Source organism: Plutella xylostella, chromosome 4 (assembly GCF_932276165.1).
Source record: "Plutella xylostella chromosome 4, ilPluXylo3.1, whole genome shotgun sequence".
In the NCBI taxonomy this organism is placed as follows: Eukaryota; Metazoa; Arthropoda; class Insecta; order Lepidoptera; family Plutellidae; genus Plutella; species Plutella xylostella.
Genome location: NC_063984.1, coordinates 7,334,240 through 7,355,817, shown reverse-complemented (window position 1 = coordinate 7,355,817; position 21,578 = coordinate 7,334,240). Strand labels below are relative to the sequence as shown.

General features: G+C 40.4%; 1 protein-coding gene across 1 annotated transcript in view; it reads left to right on the top strand.

The window, feature by feature from the left end:
- The window catches only part of LOC105386613 (neuroligin-1), a 72,792-nt gene extending 52,344 nt beyond the window's left edge, over positions 1-20,448 (top strand). Inside the window, exons 8-16 of the mRNA XM_038120975.2 lie at positions 227-312; positions 1,074-1,241; positions 10,666-10,786; positions 11,948-12,144; positions 14,307-14,429; positions 15,801-15,949; positions 16,254-16,381; positions 17,814-17,966; positions 18,050-20,448. Coding sequence (XP_037976903.2) covers positions 227-312; positions 1,074-1,241; positions 10,666-10,786; positions 11,948-12,144; positions 14,307-14,429; positions 15,801-15,949; positions 16,254-16,381; positions 17,814-17,966; positions 18,050-18,936 — 2,012 coding nt within the window. The 3' untranslated portion in view covers positions 18,937-20,448. The remainder of the gene's footprint in view (positions 1-226; positions 313-1,073; positions 1,242-10,665; positions 10,787-11,947; positions 12,145-14,306; positions 14,430-15,800; positions 15,950-16,253; positions 16,382-17,813; positions 17,967-18,049) is intronic.
- Positions 20,449-21,578: the final 1,130 nt, after the last annotated feature.

The following is a 21,578-nucleotide window of genomic DNA, read 5'->3' as shown; positions in this document are numbered from 1 at the left end:
CTTTGAGGTTATACAACGCGTTTGACAGCTACCTGACTTTAACAAAAGCAGTAACCGGCCAACATGGGGTGGTTATGGTTATCGTTAAAGTTATGACGTCATTTTAACCATAGTTGAATGGTGCAACCAATTTTTCGCTTAACCGATGCTTTGACAGACGATGTGACGTTTGTAATAGTTAAAGTTAAATGGTGCAACGCACCCTAAATGTTATATTCCGTTGCAGAGTTGCTGCGGCGCGTGATCCTGCTGAGCGGCTCCGGGCTCAGCTCCTGGGCGCTGCAGCGGGAGCCACTCACCATTAAACGAAAGGTATTTACCTACATGGAATTATGTGAAATAACAACTCTTTATAATTATCGCAACAGAAAAAAATTGTGACTACGTGATTTATGCTCATATTTTAGGGCACAATTCCATTGTATTCAACATAACAATCCGTCAAGTTTAGGAAGAACAATGAAAAGTATTGATCTAGTTAAGAATTCCTGCCCTCGGCAGCCGCTGGGGTTATCGTTTATTTTATAATCTATCGACCGCGCGACCACAGGGGCAGCGGCGGTCACAAGTTATGAAACTTGAAGCAACTTTCAAACTCAGTTTTACGATGTTTGGTTAACTTAAAAAGAATACGCACTTAATGCGCTATTTATTGGGGTATATAACTTTTGAATTTTATAGTTATTTTTGTATTTATATTTCGGAATGGCCGTTTTTATGGGCTTGTCATAAGAAAATTTTGATGGTTTTCAGTGTTTTCAAAACCAATCATTATAAAAGAGCTAAAAAAGTAGGACAAAGAGTTTTAGTACTTCATAGAATAAAGTCTTTTTTCAGCAGTAGATTGTTCACTAAACATAACATTGATAATGGTCTTTTAGCTAACGAGTTCTGAAGTTGTTTTATTGCATTGCTATTGGTCCTAAGCTATAACACTGACCCATATTCCTCTGCCACTATCGGAAATGTGCGAGAGACGTACTCGTTTGTTCAAATAAGACTATATTCTAAAAACCACTTCCCCGGTCCATAAAAAAAAATGTCTATATTCTAAAGATCCCCTTCTGGTGCAGGTGGCAGAACAAACGGGGTGCCACGGCGACCTGCTGGAGGACGACCTGGCGCCGTGCCTGCGCAACAAGCCGCTGGCGGAGCTGCTGGCCGTCCGCCTCGACCCGCCGCGCTTCCTGCCCGGCTTCGCGCCCTTCGTGGACGGCACCGTCATCGTCAACCCCTCCTCGGTGAGTCTCAGTAACCACGTGACCAAGTATTTTGTCACTCTTGTTAATGTAAGTAGCGCTTCCCGCCTGGCTTCGCGCCGTTTGTGGACGGCACCGTCATCGTCAACCCCTCCTCGGTATGTGTACATAAGTCGCTAAAACATTTTGGCCTATGGTTTTTATTATTTTCACATGTAACATAAATGTGTTATATTGTTTGTTGCCGCAAGATAAATGTCACTAGTTTTATATGAACTATCACTATCGATCTTTATGTCGGGTCGCTTTGCGCCACATTACATTATAATTACAAGAGACAACCGACCCGACCGCGTTTTTCTGCGTACCGTGTAACTTTTGCGCTGGGGCCCGTCATAATGTGCTCTATGCTTCTTACTTTAGAAATGCTATACATGACATGTTTGTTTGTTTGAAAAACGTTTATTCATCAAATAATACAATAAAAACATACATTATACCCCAAACAGCAGTACTGTTTCTCGGGGAAGATACACTCTAGAAAAAAATATATTTATACATAGGTAACTAGCTATTATTCCAAAGCCTACAAATAACATCTAACATCTAAGTTAAAACTTAGTAAATTGTGCGAATACAATATAAGTTAAAATAAACGTATATATAAAGTAGCATAATAATATGCTGCGTATAGCTACAGTACGGGCCTGTCTAGGGTCCAGCCCTGTAGAGATTACTGAGGAAGTTAGATAGGTGATTTTTATTCCGTTTAAATGATTAGATAAACATTACCTTGATCAGTTAATGTCGAGTCGTACCGTGCTATTCCTATACAAAATTTGATCATGTCATCAACCTAGACAAAGCTGCCAACTTTACGTGACCTGAAACAATACTTGGCACTAGTGCTGGGGAATCGAATTGTTATTGGCCATTAAGTCTGTAATTTTACTTCAACGTAGAAATTTAAAGTAGCATGGCCCGTTTTAGCTATGTTTCGGCACAAATGTGAAGCTAAAAATTATAATATCACTCCGTATATTTTTAGAGGATTGTCAGAATATTTTTTCGTAGGAAACATTCCTATCTTATGAATGGGTAGCTAGGTAGGTGGTAGTCGGGTCAAAGATACAAAGACGTTTATGGAAATTTGATGTCGTTACGTGCCGTGGTTTGGGTCATTCCATGTATCGTAAAGGATGAATTTTAAGTTACCTAGCCAACCAAAACAATATTTGTTCGCAATTTATTCATAAATCAGTGCTGAGGCCGCAAGTACCCACATCCTTCACCCCTTGATGAGGGTCTTCTGTAGCGAGTCCCGGTACGACTGCTTCATCAAAGCAAATGTACGCATACCACGCACGCCGCACAATCACATGAATGCATTTGAAAGAGTACCTATTATAAATATAAAAGCTAGTAATTTTACAGGCACGCTGTGTGCAGAAATAAATAACTAAAATAAAGCATAAAATCTAAAACCATAATAAAAGTAAAAACAATTTATTTTTACAATATCGTTCTAGATTTGAAAACAAAGGTAAATAAAAGCCACACACTATTTTGAACGGTTCGCAGCGTTCACATACCGACAAATTAGGTAGTGCCGGCACGGTCGATAAACCGGCTAAATTATGGTCTAACCGAACACAGAATTCCATTCGACTTTTTAGTTAAAATACGATAACTGAAAACTATTGCTATTCATGGAACTTCGAACTCGCGCCGCCAACGTTCAGGCGAATGGCTTTACGTGAAATACGAGTTCCTTTAGCCATTTAAATATTTCACATAAGAAGTAATTATATTAATATATCAATCTAATTTATGTTTCCCTATATTTATTGCCATAAAAATACTGTTTTTAATCATTCGGCCTGAACTTGTAAGACTCTTTCGACGTAGACTGATCTACGACTTACAATTACCCAACTTAGACAATAATAATTACGTTCAAGTTAAATTAGAAAAGTTTGTCAGTATCAAGTTGGTACTTCAGAAATGTTCGGTATCGAGAAAAACATCTGTTGTTGACCCCTTTACATCCGAGCTTGTTGAAAAGCTAAATTAGTCAAAAAGTTTATCGTTACTAATTACAGTTACCTGCCTATGGCGATATAACCAAAAATATCGTAAGTATTTCTCTGACTCAAAGCTCTTTGGTAAAAGGGTAGAGAGTTAGAGACCTTTTAAGACGAATCTCTTCAAAATCAACATTACCTTCTTTATGACATCGTCGTCGGTATAAAAACACATGCGCTCCGTTAATAAAAATTAACGTCCTGTTTTCTGACCGTTAGAAATGACACACTTAAACTTCACAGCCGCAAAGTTGCTTGCAAAACGCTCTAAAAAGCTAAGTGTTTCTTTTTATAGGTACTTTTAAAAAATGCGTTGCTTTGAGAAAGTTATCTTAGGGTTTTTTATAGATGTCCGTATATTTTTAAAAGATCAGTTGTACCTGGCGTACGCTGGCCTATTGTAGTTCTGTGGGTTCTTATTCATTATTTTGGTGTATTGATTATACTTAATACTCAAGTTGATAGGTAAGATAATCACAAGCAATGAAAAAGTTTCACTCCATTTTAACACAATTTTTCTTTTTAGTTTAAGTACTTATAATATGCTGATGCATTGTTAAATGTAATTCAATGTTGCCGAACGCGTCATTAAGCTAGCTTTTCAGTTTAGGAGAAACTTTGTTACTGGAACTTTTTCATTGTTCGTGCGTGTATAAGCACGTCAAGCCTCTATCTGCGCCCAGCATGTCAGTGCAAACGCGCCCTAAGAATGCAGCCGAGCGGCCGCCGCGCCGGCCCGAGTGATCTATGAGTAGAGTGTGTCGAGAATTAACTTGCAGGATTCCACGCATGCCTTTTCTAACCAACCGAATACGCAACCAACTTACAGCTTCGCTTTATTAATTGAAACCCCAAGTTAAATAATTATGTCAATCTGGTAAACTGCGCTTTATAGAGTGCTCTAATTACAATAGCCAAGTGAGTTAAACGGAAAAAAACTTTTTGATAAAATGGAAAACCGAGTGCGTGCCAAGTTTTATAGCAAGTTGCTTAATTTAACAATTCATTTTCTTATAATTTTTTGTAGTATTTAGTCTTGAAAACTTGAAAAATTACGTAATAAGAAAAATTACGTAGGTATTAAGTAATTTTTGCTGCACTAATATTTTTTATTTAACTATAGGGAATTATGGCCTAATTTACTTAAAAAAAACACGTTTCACAAAAACCTATCGTCACATTTATTTTTAATAATTTAACCTCACACAGAAAATCACACAAATTAGAACAAAGCACTAATCTACAACTAAAACTAAGCAATTTGGAAGCAACAATCACAAAATAGCAAGCTAACCTAAATCCTAACCTACAAAGCAATACGACAGTGACACGTCCGATCCCTAGTCGCCCTGAGCCAAAGTAAGAGGGCCGCCAAGGCGCGCGCTGCCTTTTATAAGCTCGATGACGCCACACGCTGCCTGGAGCGTCAGCCGGTGTGGCTATCTTCTACACGGCCGCTCCTGACTGGAGAACGTCCTCGTGCTCCCTTGAAGTTGAGGGTCCCGCCAGCTGCACATCTTCTGGTGCTGCAGGACCCGACATAACATCAGGCCCGTCCACATCAGCATCTGTTTGAAAAATTGCTGACATTAGTTCTCATTTAACAAAATCATGAGGAAATACTGAGGTCTGCTCAGAACTGGGGTCTGCCCAGTTAAAATATGGCTCGTGAGGTCTGCTCACGTCGGGGTCTGCCCGAAAAACATAAAAACAAACATGTGAGGTCTGCTCACGTCGGGGTCTGCCCGAAAAACATAAAAACAATCATGTGAGGTCTGCTCACGTCGGGGTCTGCCCGAAAAACATAAAAACAATCATGTGAGGTCTGCTCACGTCGGGGTCTGCCCGAAAAACATAAAAACAAACATGTGAGGTCTGCTCACGTCGGGGTCTGCCCGAAAAACATAAAAACAAACAATGTGAGGTCTGCTCACGTACCTTCGAAATAGGCTGCACATATTTCCGGCGTCCACTCGCCCTTCCATGGAACCATGAACTCAGCGGCTGCTTGAGTTGATTTTCCATATGAGCCTGACACCAATTGAAGCTCATATCTTCCATTAGGCAAGACCTTTACTACTTTGTAAGGCCCGCGCATACAGGAGTCCAATTTACCAGTGGTTTGAGCCTTTTTGATCACAAATGCCATGGAGCCAACTTCAAAAGCTCGTGGTGTTCTCCGGCCGCTATTTACATAAGCGTCCTGTTGAGCCTGATTTTGTCTCAACCGTTCAGAAGCACGCTGGCGACTCATTTCGCGAAGTGCTTCACGATTAGCATGGGAACCCTCAAAGGCAACATCCCGGACTAAGTTTCTGATCACTGGAGTTGCAGCATCTATGCCAACCAGCAGATTGAGAGGAGATTGTTGGGTGGTTCGATGCTTAGTTATGTTCAAAATCAGCTGCAGTCTCCACATAACATCAGACCATTTTTCCTGACGGTGATTAACCTCAATCCTAATCATATTGAGCAGGGTTCGGCAATATCTTTCAACCTGCCCATTAGATTGATGCATCTCTGGAGTAATTAGATGCGTGTCACAGCCTAAGTCAGTTGTCCAATTAAGAAACTCTGCGCTTTGAAACATTCGACCCCTATCGGCGACAATCAGTTTTGGCGTACCAAACAATGATACAGTGTTAGTAATATGCCGTTTTAACTCTACAGCGTCTTGTTTGTACATAGGGTAAAGGAGACAGTACTTAGAGTACGCATCTACAACTATTAACACATACCGATAGCCGTTGGATTCTGGCAACGGTCCCAATGCATCAGCATGAATGGTCTCAAAAGGTATCTCCGGTTTTTGCCACGAGTGAATAGGCTGAAGGGGCGCTCGTGGAACTTTCTTGTGTGACAAGCAGATTAAGCAGTGGCCAACATATTTTTGAACAAAAGCCCTAAGACTTGGAAACCAGAAGTGCTTAAGTATTAACTCTACAGTTTTGTCTATTCCAGGATGGTCGTGCTCATCATGAAATATACGCAACAGACTTAGCCTATGTCCTTTCGGTATAAAGCAAAGTAAGCGTGGTTGCTCGCCAGCACATGAATACTTGTAGTATAGAAGATCGTTCTTTTTGACATAACGGTTTGCATCTAGTCGTCCGTCAGTAAGTTTTTCTAACAAGTCAAGGGTCTCTGCATCAGCAGCCTGTGCTGCTTGAGCCCAGTTCTGTGGCTTCTGTACGCTACAAACATTGACAGGATTACGACTTAAGTAGTCGGCGTGAGACATGCATGTACCCTTACGGTATTCAAGGGAAAAGTCAAAGTCTTGTAGGTATATCCACCACCTGGCTATCCTAGGCAACAGATCCTTTTTTCGCTGCGTAAGTTTAAGAGCATTACAATCCGTAACTACCAAAAATTTATTGCCGATTAGGTAATGGCGAAAATTTTGCAAAGCCTTTACTACTGCCAATGTCTCTAATTCGTAAGAGTGGTACTTGGCTTCTGCGCCTTGGGTTAGTCTACTAAAGTAAGCTATGACACGTTTGTGACCTGACTCATCAATTTGCAACAGCACAGCACCATACCCAACGGAACTGGCGTCGGTGTGGACTTCGATGGGTAATTTCGGATCGTAAATAGCAAGTACTGGCTCCTGAGTGAGACAAGCTATCACCTCTTGACGTGCAGTTTCCTGATCATTTCCCCAGTGAAAATCTACTCCCTTCTTGGTCAATTTCGCGATGCATGCTACTTTACTAGCGAAGCCTGCTATATAGCGGCGGAAATAACTTGCCAAACCGAGAAATTGGCGTACCTGTTTGACAGTTTTAGGGGTTGGAGATTCAACAAGGGCCTTAACCTTACTAGCGCTCGGTCGCACCTGACCTCGACTAATGGTTCGTCCTAAATATTCAATCTCGGTGGACAGGAAGGTACATTTTTTGAGATTTATTGAAAATCCAGCTTTTGTTAACACCTCTAAGGCCTTACGCAAACGTACAAAGCCCTCTTCGATGCTGTCACTTAGAATAAGGACGTCATCAATGTAGACCAGAGTCCAACCGGGTTCAATCAGTTCCTGAAGCGTTTTTGATATGATTCGCTGATAAACAACGGGAGCGTTCGCCAGACCATAAGGCATTTTGAGATATTCATAATGCCCTTCCGGCGTGACGAAGGCTGTCTTGTGAATTGACTCGTCATCCATTGGTATCTGATGGAACCCAGTGGCCATGTCCAGTGAGGTGAAGTAGGTATTTTGACCTAACCTATCAATGTGCGAATCTATCAGGGGCAAGGGAAACCTATCTTTCACAGTCAATTCGTTAAGTTTCCGAAAGTCAACACACATGCGGTCCGCACCGTCTTTCTTTTTAACTAGCAGTATTGGACTCGCGTACTCGGACTCTGACTCCCTGATGACACACTTATCCAATAGATCTTTAACAATCTCACGAACACGCAAAGTCTCGGAATGTGATAGTCGATACGGCCTATACTTAACCGGAGTGTCACTGTTGAGCCTGATGCACATTGATCCAGTATTTACGGTTGTATTCGCGGTTCCGGTTATAAAATAATCGGAAAATTCATTAATCAGGACCTTTAACCTTTCAAAATCATCGTCTAGTAATGTCGTTTTAACGGGCACCTGTGCATCAGCCTCAATTACAAAAACTTTGGCAGGGCTCCTATCCTCATGTCTAATGTACTGACGTTCGCTAGTACGCACATATGTAACACCTTTACGATTCAATACATCAGTACCAATTATAACTGGCGTGTTCATATACTCAGCCGCAACGACAAACAAATCAGCTTCCATTGTAATCTCGTCAAACTCTATGGGCAAAGTAACATAGTAGGTGGATTCTATTTGCTGTCCGCCAATACCACGCAACACTCGAAAAGCCGGTCGCCGAACGCAGTCAAAATGCTTAAGTAACGACGTAGATATCAGCGAAATAGTGGAACCACTATCAATTAAAATATCAGTGGGTACACCTTGTATCACAGCTACGACAACGTCATTATTACCCTTTATGATATTCTCACGACAAAAGTTCACATTATTTTTATTACGAGCCTCTGATTTAAGTTTAGCAAAGCAGGATTCAACTCGATGTCCCGGTTTCTTACAGAAAGAACAAGGGTCTGATTTATGCAATGGTAAAGTTGATGTATTTGATTGACCCGAATTGGAATTTGAGGGTAGTTGTTCATTACGTTCAATCCTAGTTCGCTTATGGCACCTGTCCTGCCTATGACCGGCTAAACCACAATTAAAACACTTTCCTTCTTCAAAACGACGCTTTCTCGTGTTATCGAAACGTTTGGGTTTAGCATCCGCACTACCAGTTTTAACCCGCGGTTCTTTAACACTTGGTTTCACATAAATGGAGAAAAAATCCACAAGGTCACAAGGCATAAGCTTGGCGTTGGTTGCCGCTGCACGAATCTGGGGGTCCATTATGCCCCTTATTATAATAGCCGCAATCAATTCCTCACTTAATCCTTTCACTATTCGTAACCGGAGTAATGAGCGCCGCGCATAATCAGCATAGGTAGAATAGTTATCAGAATTAGTACTCATCACACTAAACAATATATCGGCAACATCGAGATTTTTAGGGCACAGTGGTTTGAATTCCCGCTTGAAATTACTCCAGCTACGATCAGTTGTTGACCACTCATTTAACCACAACCTAGCATTTCCTTTTAGACAGTTACCTATTCTAGAAAGGCACTCGTTGTCAGACCAACCATTAATAACCTTGGCCTGATCAACCTCGTTACACCACACTTCAATATCATGCAAAGACGGATCAAAGTTTGAAATATAAAAATGTTGGTTAGATCTCACCGAATTGCAAATCGTAGATTGGATCGCAGTAGCGATCCTATCCGCCACACTCAGCTCCAAGTCCACGGTAGTTGGCACGGCCGTCACCTCGCTCGCGGGCGGCGCCTCAGCTCCTCTGATGGTCTCGCTGAACCGTGACACGGAGGGTGTACGTGAAGTGGTTGGCGCCGGCGTGCTAGCGTCCGGCCGTGTCAACTGTCGTGGTTGATTTTCTAACGCATTGATACGCTCAAGCAACAATGTCATCTGTTGCCTGAGTTCGTTATCCGGCGTTCTATTACGATGTCTACTGCGCTTTTTACTACTTCTATCGCGACTACGATGCCTTTCTTGCCTATCAGACATGTTGAAACTATTTACAATGAAAACTTTGAGGTTAATTTACAAAAACAAAACTAAATTATTCAAATTACGTAAAAAGATCAAAATTCCGTAACACAGCAGTACAGATAGGACAATGGTATCCTATCCCACTTCTGATATAGGGAATTATGGCCTAATTTACTTAAAAAAAACACGTTTCACAAAAACCTATCGTCACATTTATTTTTAATAATTTAACCTCACACAGAAAATCACACAAATTAGAACAAAGCACTAATCTACAACTAAAACTAAGCAATTTGGAAGCAACAATCACAAAATAGCAAGCTAACCTAAATCCTAACCTACAAAGCAATACGACAGTGACACGTCCGATCCCTAGTCGCCCTGAGCCAAAGTAAGAGGGCCGCCAAGGCGCGCGCTGCCTTTTATAAGGCCTTGGTCTCCTATTTTCGCCGTAGGTCGCGTCCAGCGTCACGCCGTAGGCCGCGTCACGATGCTCACTATAGAAATGTACTGATGCGGTCTCCCTCACACGCCGACGTTGGCGCGTAGACGCCGTAGGTAGGCCATAGGACGTTGATCAAAACGTTTACGTCAAAGTCGGACGCCGCATATAGCATAAAATAGGAGACCCAGGCCTAAGCTCGATGACGCCACACGCTGCCTGGAGCGTCAGCCGGTGTGGCTATCTTCTACATAACTTTATATTACATTCATTAATATACGTTTCAATTTGTACAATCTTATAAATAAGGAGTGTCACGTCGGCCTGAGCTGTGTGAACTGGGTTATTACTAGTTTTATTGTTAGGTCAAAACAATTACATTGATTACTAGCTATTGTCTTTATGTTATGGTACAGTAATAAAAAAATACGAGTGTCGAAGCCATTGGTTTATGCAATATTTGGATTGCCTCAATCCATATTAATTGTGCTAGAAGCACATTACATAATTGTTATGGATATAGCGCTAAAGAATCAATTAAGTGTTCAGAATTTAAAGAACATGCAATATAGATTGAATTTGAATTTGAACATTGGTTTATACTCAAGTATTTCCAGCCGGTGTTTTAATCAATGCGAGAGACAATTCAGTAACTGACCGTATAAATTTACGGATATGCTAAGCTTCTCTTCAATCTTCACCTTAAAACCAAGTTTTCCAACTATAGTTTGCAATCAAAGCTCGTTTGTAAAAATAATAGAGTATGTATAATGTTTGTCCCCTGCGCAGGCGCCGCCCCCATCTGACAGCTCGCGGCTGGGCGCGGGCGCGGCTGCGGTGGCCACGGCGGCGGGCCACGAGCTCGCAGACTTCCCGCACCGGGAGCTGCTGTTCGGACTCACCACCACGGGTAAGACTCTCTCTCTTTCACTTGTTACACCTACCGACTAGAGTGGAGAGACAGTATCCTCGGCCGATCCTCGACCAATGAATGGCTAGGAATTGACCGAGCGCTCGGCCGAGGACGCTGTCTCGGCCAAAAGTTGTTCGTAAAAAAGCTACGTCCTCAGTATATCATAGTTGAACCGTTTAACCTAGAGCAGCCGTACCATGCTGATAACACTTTCATACTGTATATATGATGTAGGTTGTAAAATATCAGTAGGGATGGAAATAAATACATACCTATGCTGTTTGAGATACGATGGAGCTGAAATGAAGACTTCGTAACATCTAGTTGGTAATAATGATGAAGAGTAGAAAATGCTATGTAGTCTCAATATTTCTTCAAGTCTCGAGAAGACATAGAATGCCAAGTTGCGCCAACGAATGAGGGATCCAAATTAAACTCGGAATTTTTGTAATTTAGTCACGTCGCCCCTGCCCGTAATGTTAGATTCCCTTGTCTTATTATTAGATACATTTTATAAAGTGAACTAAAATGTACTAACAATGTCTTAAAAATATGTATAAACGTGGCTTAAAATATTTATATATTTCACTTATTTTAATGCCTAAAGCTGTAACAATAACAGGCATACCAATTGAAAGCTTCTGTTAACTGGTAAAATTTTATCTAAGTCCGATTTATTTTGGAAATGCTTTGTCCTTTATCCCTTTATGTCTGAATTTACGAGACCATTACTCGATAACTCTATTCATTTGAGTGTTATCGAACAAATACACACGAGACGCATATTTTCTGAGGATTATTAAGTTTAGGGTTAAAGGTTTATACAAAGGCATTGTGGATAAGGATTGTCTTGACTAGGTATGCTTTAAATATAGAATATTTCTCAAATCTATTATTTAGAGATTTTATTCTGCAATAGAAGGATTCTCTTATTGTAACTGAATTTTCAGCGCCTTTACATATTACCAACTCTCAATTTAGAAATAAGCCCTTGGCGTATTAGCTATCATTCAATACCACTCAACGAAAAAAAAAAAACAGGCGGCATTCTTACGGAATGGCTTTCCATTCAAGATATTAACGACCGCTTGGGAAATTACGTCAATGGGGGGGATGCTTTGAAGTAAATAACATGCAAATTAATAATTCCTTTGGCAGAGTCGTACCTGGAATTCAATGCTCAAGATATGGAATTCGGGTTCAACGAGAGCCGGCGGGACCGTATCCTGCGTACGTTCGTGCGCAACGCGTACTACTACCACCTCAACGAGATCTACTCCACGCTGAAGAATGAATACACGGACTGGGACAAGCCCGTGCAGAACCCGCTCAGCGTGCGCGACGCCACACTCGAGGTCAGGACTATAGATACGGCTTCTAAATTTTGTTGCCGGTTAATATGTAGCATGATGTTGAATTTTTGCTTTTATCAGTTCTAGGTATTGCGACTTAAGAAAAAGGTCATTGTATAATATATCCCCTTTTCAAACAAAATATAAATAAATGTCGACATATAATAATATGATATCTACTATGCACGTATGAACTAATCCTGAAACACGCCTTACAGTAGTAAAAAATGCTTAACGACTTAAACAAGTTATAACGGCTTACGTGTTATTTTGCGGTGAAATCTGCCCTCGTTCTGGATAATAAAAACTAGACGTTCGTTGCAGACGCCCGCAAAACTAGCGGAATTTTAAACAAAAGCTTTAAGTCATCATGAAAGACCGAACCAACACTAAGCTGGTTACATTGTGCTTTTGACGCCATTAAATAGTTTTGAAGAGGATTTTGCTTGCAGTCGTGACGGTGCATGTAATTTTTTATTACTTTTTAACGTGTATTAATTATAAAGGCCAATGTTTTCTGAATATTTCAATTACTTTGCACCAACACTGACATTTTGGCCGGACCTCAATCACTTAACTCAATTAAGTCAATAACCCTATTAATTGGGTCGGGTGAAAAGATGTCGTGTTAATTAAAATGTTCCTTCATTTAAAAAGAGTTTCTCGGCTTTTTTCGAAGTTGGAAACTGTCAGCTTAGTTATCGATCACGGTCGAAGGCTCAAAGATGAGGCACTTCCCGAGAGCGCCTTCTTTTGATTATTCACCATATTTTAAGGGCTAAGATTGGCTTCTATCACTAATTTTTAGGGGTATAATTATCCAAATTCAAAAGATACAAAATATATGTAAACTATTACTTGAATTACCACAATACCTACGTGATTGTTAAACAATACCGACATATCTTCGTAAAACGATATTTTAGTTAATACCTAAATAACATTGTACTCACGTGATAGGTCGCTGTCTGTATCGCCGTGAATTTTTCGTTTTATGTGTTATCCTCATATCTACAGCTAAGTGAAAATTATGGTAAACATCCAGTTTTTCAGAAAGTCCATGTCTTGCAGTAGACTATTACAGGCTGTGTGCTTGTTTCCGCGTGATATCCTCAACTGAAGCTCTATGTCGTTTCCGCTGTAATAATTAATTTGCGGAAGTCCATAAGTGCCTTCATCCGGGCCTCCGCCACAATTGGCTTCCTACGAGTGGTTTAAACCTGTTTTACCTGCGGTTAAACACCAACGTATGAGTTTCGCGAATTATTTAAAAATATTAGTATATTATTATTATATTTATTATAGACACTAGACACATACGTAAATATGTATGTTTGATAAGGCCGATTTTATTAACATACTACTACATAGGTACTTAGAACAGATTAGACGGCTTCGAAAACTTTTGGGTTTTAATATCACATGGAGTTTCAATTCTATAAAAAATAAATATTTCTTGAAAGTAATTACAAAACCACGTTACATTTAATTATGCATGTTAATCTGGAACTCATTGTACCTAAATTCCTTCTTGTAAGGTAAGGATAATCCGGATTTTACAAAAAAAAGGAAGGTTATGTAATCATTTTACGTCAACCTGAGGGTAGAGACCGAGGAACCTGTAAACGTAACTCCCTTATTTAAAAAAATGTATTACATAATTACTGTTCGTATGCTTTGTATCAGTTTATAATTTAGAACTTTAAAATGGTCTATAGACTCTCTCTATAGAGGTATTTAATATCTTTCATGGAAATTTTACGTCGAATTCACAACTTCCTTTCCTACATATGAAGTTACGTAACATAGTGTGAAGAAAATTTCCTTTTATCAGTACACATAAGTTATACCGTCGAAGAAGTAATAACAGTAGAACTGCATACCCTGCACCGCGTCTTTACGCTATATCATTCCATCCAGAAAATTTTAGCATATTTCCGTAGTTATAGCCCGTAGCACATAGTTCGTAGCCCGTAGTCAACGCTATCTGCTACGCCGCCGTAGCACTTAAATATTTCCGTCGGAAGAATCAAATAACATCGGAATTGCCACTTTAGATCTGTGCTTGAGAGTGAGCATGAAAGTTAGAAATGGTTATTACGAGCATCACACGGCTCCTTTGCGTCGCACCTCTCATGCTCTCATGCTGTTTGTATCTGTCGCAGGTGCTAAGTGACGGGCGCACGGCGGCTCCGCTCATCCGGCTCGGCTACTTGCACGCGCTGCGAGGGGGCACCACCTTCTTCACACACTTCCACCATCTGTCTTCCGATAAGGATTACCCCCAGGTAACGTACACTTTAATCTTTATTTGCAATCTCGCAGCGTAAATAAAATACTGTGTTAGCCTGGAGATAAGAATTGTCTCTGCAACTTTTATTCACAGCGCTGCTCATAAAATCCTTCTGTTAGCGTAAATAAAATTTGCAAAAAGTTAGTAAAGTAGATTGCACTGTTGTCTGGTCTGCCACAAGAACACAATTGATGTCGTGTGCTCGACCGCGAATGTGCTTCTCTTACGTTACTTTACTTGGACAAAGTAAATGGATATATGTTTATCAATCTGTCCAGTGTTTTGTTGTTCTAAGTGGGGTTTATTATTTTATTTTAGGTGAGGTTTTTACAGACAAATTGTTTTTATGTCTTTTTTATCTAGTTAAAAATAGTAACAACTCTTGAACTCAAAGTAACTGTGTTTTTGAATTTTATTTCTCGGCCAGACTCAACTTCGATCTTCTACAGCCTACAACAAGCCAACTTGTATACTCGATACAATAACACACAAACCTATTCCATTTCAATATTTTGTCATGTGTCCCCTTTAATTTAAGGGTGGGGGGGGGGGGGGGAAGGTGGTAACCGAATATTTTTTGTGTCGGTTCGTATTTCTGCGGCGGGTAGTTGGCGCGGCTCGCGGCACATACGTTGTTTGAGGCTGATGTGGATTTTATCGCTTACACGTCATTTGTCATGACGAACGAGTCGCTCCCACACGATTTTTGGTTTCAGATATTGTGTTTCTGCTGGATCAATCACACAAATTTTGGGAATACCTTCCCCTGATTTTATTTACTAGATACACGCTTGGCAAACAAATAGTTCACTTTGATTTGTTTTCTGTAATAGCTGTGTTAATAGGGTGTTTTTGTTTTCGCGATGTAGGTTTCAATTTCATTCTGAATATTTAATTTTAATCTCGGAGTTTACAAACAAGCAAGTCATACCTAAAAGTTAATTATCGCATACTTTTCCATTTAATTAGCTTTGATAAGTATGAAACATTTCAAGTTATGAAAATTCTTGTGTGGAGATATGTAAAGAGAAATTCTACAGGAAAATTAAAGGGAGTTGAAAAGAATCTTCGCGCTTCTCGATTCTCGCTTTACAACTTTTATCGATTATATACCGACTTTAGAGCATTATTAATAAGTATATTGCTCATGGTAAATATTTTCAGTTTTATTATGGGATGACCCAATAATGGAATTAGGTTACATGTTGTATAAAACGTTAAACATTTTCGTACTCATAAGTATAAGAAAATAAAACTGTTGTAAATTTAATATACTGTCTATGAATTTGAGGGTAAGTTTTTAAGACTTTTGGTCCAGCATATACCAGGCTCGCAGGACTTTAAACGTTATACCACTTCCGTGCAGCGCCCCGGGTCGGTGCACGGCGAGGAGCTGCCCTACTACCTGGGTGCACCGCTGTCGCCGCAGCCGCACTTCCAGCACAACTTCACGCTGCAGGACCAGCGCGTCGCCAAGACCTGCGTGCACTTCCTCGCCAACTTCGTGCGATATGGGTGAGTAGAACTCTTGGTCATTCATAAGCGGCTGGTACTTTACTATCTACGGCGGAGTAGATTTCTATTATGATGTTGTAATTTATATTGAGATTACTGTATAGTGAGAAACTTTAGAATACGTGATGGATCCTCAAAGTCCTACAAAACAACATCATGTAACTACCAACCATACATCCATAACTGCAGTAAAAACTAGCCTTACACAACAAAAAAATAATTATGCAGTCTCTATTTATAGAAACAAAGGGTTATCCTACCCTCAAAGCTTTTCACAGTGTTTCATAAATGTGTTTCTCCCTAGGAACCCGAATGACCCTTCAGCTACGCCCCCACCCAGCCCGCTTCTCGGCGAATCCCCGAGACTGGGTCCAGACGAACTGCCATACTGGGACACTTACGACACCATCAACCAACTGTACATGGAAATCAGTGAGTAACTATCCTGTGTACAGTCACCCACGGATCACGTAGTTTTGCCAATAAGAGGTTTTTAATGTTAGTCAGTTACGTATTGATACATATTCGTGGTTTACTGTACATTTTTTATTTAATTGTTGGAGGATTAAGCTATAATAAATACCTATAGAATATCGAAAGCCTTTAATGTTAAAAAAGAATACGCTGAAAACCCACACTCACTCTAGAAACGTATTTCAGGATAATCCTCATCATGTAGTCGTACACCTACGCTCGGGAACTAAGCCGAGATTTAAAGAGGTTTCGTTTAAAAGTTTAAATTCTAAGCCAGTGAGCTGTGAAGTTTGTTGAGCCGAGCAGTGTCAACGCTCTCGACAAAGCAGACTTATTAGTGCGGTGAATGGAGGGTCGAAGAGCAAGGGGCGGACGGGTCCCGGCCACTCGGGAGGGTTACTCTATTATACTGACGAAAAACTAACAAAAAACAGCTGTCGTGCAATCGGCACGTTTAATACAAAGAGGTAGAGTTCTTCTAGAAAGTTAGTTTTTCCTCATATAAGAGTGACCTCCCTGCACCCGTCCCACCTCTTTGCTCTACCGTATCTAGGATCTTTTATCTCTGCTCGTCTACAACCGATCTATGTTTGAGAGGTGGTTTTTGCAACTTTGCTTGTTCGCGGCGAGAGATATAATGCGATAATGATCGAAGGTTTTCAACACTTTTGCGATAAAATTACGTACCTACCTAGTATTAAAATATTCTTATATTTTTGAATGGACTATAAATATTATCTTATCATTTTAATGTCGTGATACTGCAATTTTTCATCCCCCGCACATTTGTAATATCTTGTATATATTGGTTTTATATAAGTACAAAATGTATATTTTATAGTGGTTAGTGATAGTATAGTTAATTTTCTCATGCTAGGGCTGTAGAGTACAGCTATTGAAATCTAGGTACTAATATGCAGCCGTAAGTCGTATGGGTTCAAACCCGTGCGAGCGTCGAGTCTAATTCTGTCATAAAAGTGTCGGGAGATCAAGCTCCTGGTCTTGTATCACTATAGTTTAAAGTACCTCTCGTTTCTTAAAAAAATATATGTTTTCTTCATAGTTTTGTTTTCAAATAACGGCACCTACTAGGTTTTTAGCGCAGATGATGGAAAGCTTCAACATTACCTTCATCATAAATATTAGCTAAACTTAAATTGCTCTTCGGAAGCATGAAATAGCTGTACATTTGTGTTGTACATAAATTGCTGCGAAAATTGCTCGTTAAAATGTATAAGTTATGTGGTAACACGTAATAAATTACGGACCCTGACGAAAACTTCCACCTGAACATTAAAGTTTCGGGTCGCGGCGGCGGGTCCGTTTCATTTATTTCAATTTGTTGCTGCTCTGGGTCAGGTCAGCAGGTGTAATGTGGTACTGTATGCAGGTAACAAGCCGGAGGTGAGGAGTCACTACCGCGGCCACAAGATGTCGCTGTGGCTGTCGCTGATCCCGCAGCTGCACCGGCCCGGGCCCGAGATGCCCGACGCCGCCATGCGCCATCATCACTTCCAGGACGATAACGCCAATTACTACGAAGGTAACTATCGGTGATAATAGAGTGTTTGTAACATAATAATTGTGTATGCTAGTAAGTTACTTTACAAAAAGGGAATTTATCAGGTGCGGTCCGGCCTCAGTCAACGTCTCGCCTGCACGTGCCTCACGTGGTGAACGCGGAAGGCGGCGGCCAGGGGGCGCGCAGCACGGCGCCGCCCCGCCCCCCCGCGCCGCGCCCGCCCGCCCCCGCGGCGCCCGCGTCCACCGAATGTCCGCCCAACACCACCGCCGCGCCCGCGCACCCCGACGACGCGCTGCTGCGCCGCCTCGCCTCCTCGCACTACCAGTCCTACACCGCCGCCCTCACCGTCACCATCGCGGTCGGCTGTTTCCTTCTCCTCCTGAATGTGTTAATATTCGCCGGCATCTACCACCAGCGGGGCTCGCGGCCGCGGCGGTCGAAGGACGACTCGAACGAGGGCGGCAGCTCGTCCTCCTCCGACAACTACGACGGGAAGCTGGACTACGAGATCCGCACGTTCAGCGGCAAGGGCTTCGGCTTCGAGTGCAAGTCAGCACACGTGCCGCGCGCGCCCGGCTCGAAGTTCGACCTGCGCGCGCTGTCCGACTGCGGCGAGCCCACGTTCGGCGAGTACAGCTGCTACGACGAGAAGCACCGCGCCGCGCGCCGCTCGCTGCCCGACGTGAGCGTGGGCGGCGCGCTGGACGCCGGCAGCGTCGTGTGTATAGACACGCAGAAGCCTGATATTCAGAAGTTGGACGATAAACCGGACCCGGTGGGGCGAACTAGTACGTTTGAACCGCGTGTGGTGGACAGTTCGACGCAAGTGAAGTTCGGTCCCGGCGGGACGGACGTGCCGGCGGGGGCGGCGGCGGAGGGCGCGGAGGGCGCGGGCGGGTCCGGCGCCGCCCGCCCTGGCCCCGCCGCGCCGCCGCCTCCGCCCGGCATCATGAAGAAGCGCGTGCAGATCCAGGAGATCTCCGTATGAGGGTTGATGGACTCCGTGGAGGTAGTTGTCAATAAAAGGACTAAATTGTGATTCTAAGTGCGTGTGAGTGTACATAATTATTTGACGCACATCCTACCTTCCATTACTTAATTAAAGTGCCATCTGAAAGCTTTTATGTCATACATGTGCAAATGTACTTGCTATAAATTAACTTACGAGTATGTGTAGTTGCACTATATCTGTAAATAATAAAATAAGTAATGTCGTGTTTTGTTCAGATTATGAAAATATTTGTAGGTTTAATTGTTTCATATTTTAGTTATGTTCAATTTGATACCTACTCACTTATTACGTAGAAAATAAGATTATGTTCAATGTGAATATAGCTAATTTAGTAAAAACAAGACTTCTTAAATAAACTTCTAACTTCCAGTGTTGTAAATAATTGATGATAACTGAAAAATGTTTATATAGTAGCACAATACCTAGTATAATTTACATATTGTATTAAAAAGGTGTATGTTGTTGTAAAGTTAATTTAAGTGAGTTATATTAACTTTGAGTAGTTTTTGATAAGTAAAGTATGGAAAACTTATGAAAGAAGGTTTTCATCAAGAGGTGGACGTGTACCCAAACTGTCGGTATCTTTAAATAACGGTTACATAGTGCATACTCAACCCATTTCAAATACATAAGTACATACTTACGTAATGGTTTGCTCATGAAATAATTTTCGGATGAATTTAAGGTAATCAGGGTAATGACAGCAGTTTCTTACCTAATAATAAAGGCTCATTCAATTCGTTCTTAAAATCCATCACCTTCATTAAAAAATATGTGATTCCAAATAAAAAAATCTATCTTACGCTTTGCTCAAAAGCTGCGGTTGCGTACACGTCCATAATTTTATCTTTCATGGGAATTGATGATATGATATGAACTAAAAATATAATTATACTGTGAGTGAATATAATTAAATAATTTTGAGCCATTTTGTGACAAAATGTGAAATTTAAACAAAACCTTACATTAGGAATGTAAAATCATTGAAATACGAGTATTACGTCATATTCCTACTTCCTAGTTCAATATAAGTCCACATTAAATGTGTATATTAGATAGATACATTTATTATTCTTGTTGAAATTGAGGCCCAAGTCATGAATCATATCCCAAAACATTATTGCATTATTTACTATGGTTTAATTGAATGATTTGATTTATACCAGCATACCTAATTTATTTATAAAAAAAAGTTTCATAGACATAAAGGAAACGCGAATGGAAATTCGCAGATTTGCACCACAATACGCAACAGTAATCTGAGAGTTTTATAGTATATTCAAAATCTAACCATAGGAAGTCAAATATCAGAGAAAGATACAATATATTCAAATGAGTACATGTGTATTAGTCTAGGCTCCTGATTGGAATATGTTGCTGTGTGATGCCCCGACCCCGGCCACCCGTGCAGATTAAAGCAAATCCCTCTAGTCTTGGAGGAGGCCTATGTCCAGTAGCGGACTCAGTGTTGTACGTGACAAGACCCATATTCACAAAAGGTAATACAATTATGTCATAATTGTATTACCTACTCTGATAAATATATTTGAAAGATCTATGATCTATGAATGAGATATGGTAACTACAAAATACCAGTTTACCAACATATTTATGATAATCTCATGTCAATACAGTGCAGAGACTGCTAGGCTGCTATGATTTTTCGCCATTTGCATATGATAAAATATGAGCCCCAACCTTTTTTGCATAAACTCTCGATAACATATTTTTTTTTGGAATTGCATCTCAGGTACGGCTTACCTAAAATAAAATAAATCATTCTTAAAGTGACTTGCACTAAAATCTTAAAACAATATTGAGTGTTAAATCTCAATTTTAACAAAAAAATAATATGAATTGTCGTTTCTTAAATCGAGATGAGTCACTAAATCTAGATTTAAAATTTTGGTACAAGTCTTCCTAAGACAGATTAGCCCATAGTGCTTGTTCATATAATACCTACTCACGGCGGTGGTAGCGGGCGCGATCATGTAATATGAAACATAATGACGTGATAATGAAAGTGTTCGCCTCGAAACGCAAGTGCGGTCTAGGTACAGTCGAACTATGAGGTCCTGACAATTAAAAGTGCGATTTTACATACATTTTAAAAATAAAACACCGATTGATTATGGTTTTTTTACGGATTTGTCCTTTAATAAATTATAACAGATCGATTAAATACGATCTTTAACAATTAGTTAGGATCCACTTCCGTTTGCAGGACTTTGTAGTTGGACAGTACATGCTGCCGCTCCCGGCGTAGCAAGCTCAATATGAACAAAACAATTCTATTTGATTATGTAATGTATAAACTGTGTATTTTATTATTGAATAACAAAAAGTATGGACTTTCTGTGTTGTCATTATTGTTAATGTTATGTTGTCACTGTATCGCAGTTAATAAATTAAAATTATATTTGGAAAGTTTACCTAAATATGATTTTGTCAAACGTAACATACAAACAAAAAAGATTATTTTAGCAAATTATTGTAACATCTACCAAATGAAAATTTAATTTTCGTCCTTCGCAGTAAATATTAGTTTCTATTATGGAATTGAATTATTTATACTTACCTTTATAATTGTATATATACCTTTGGGATACATTTGTTAG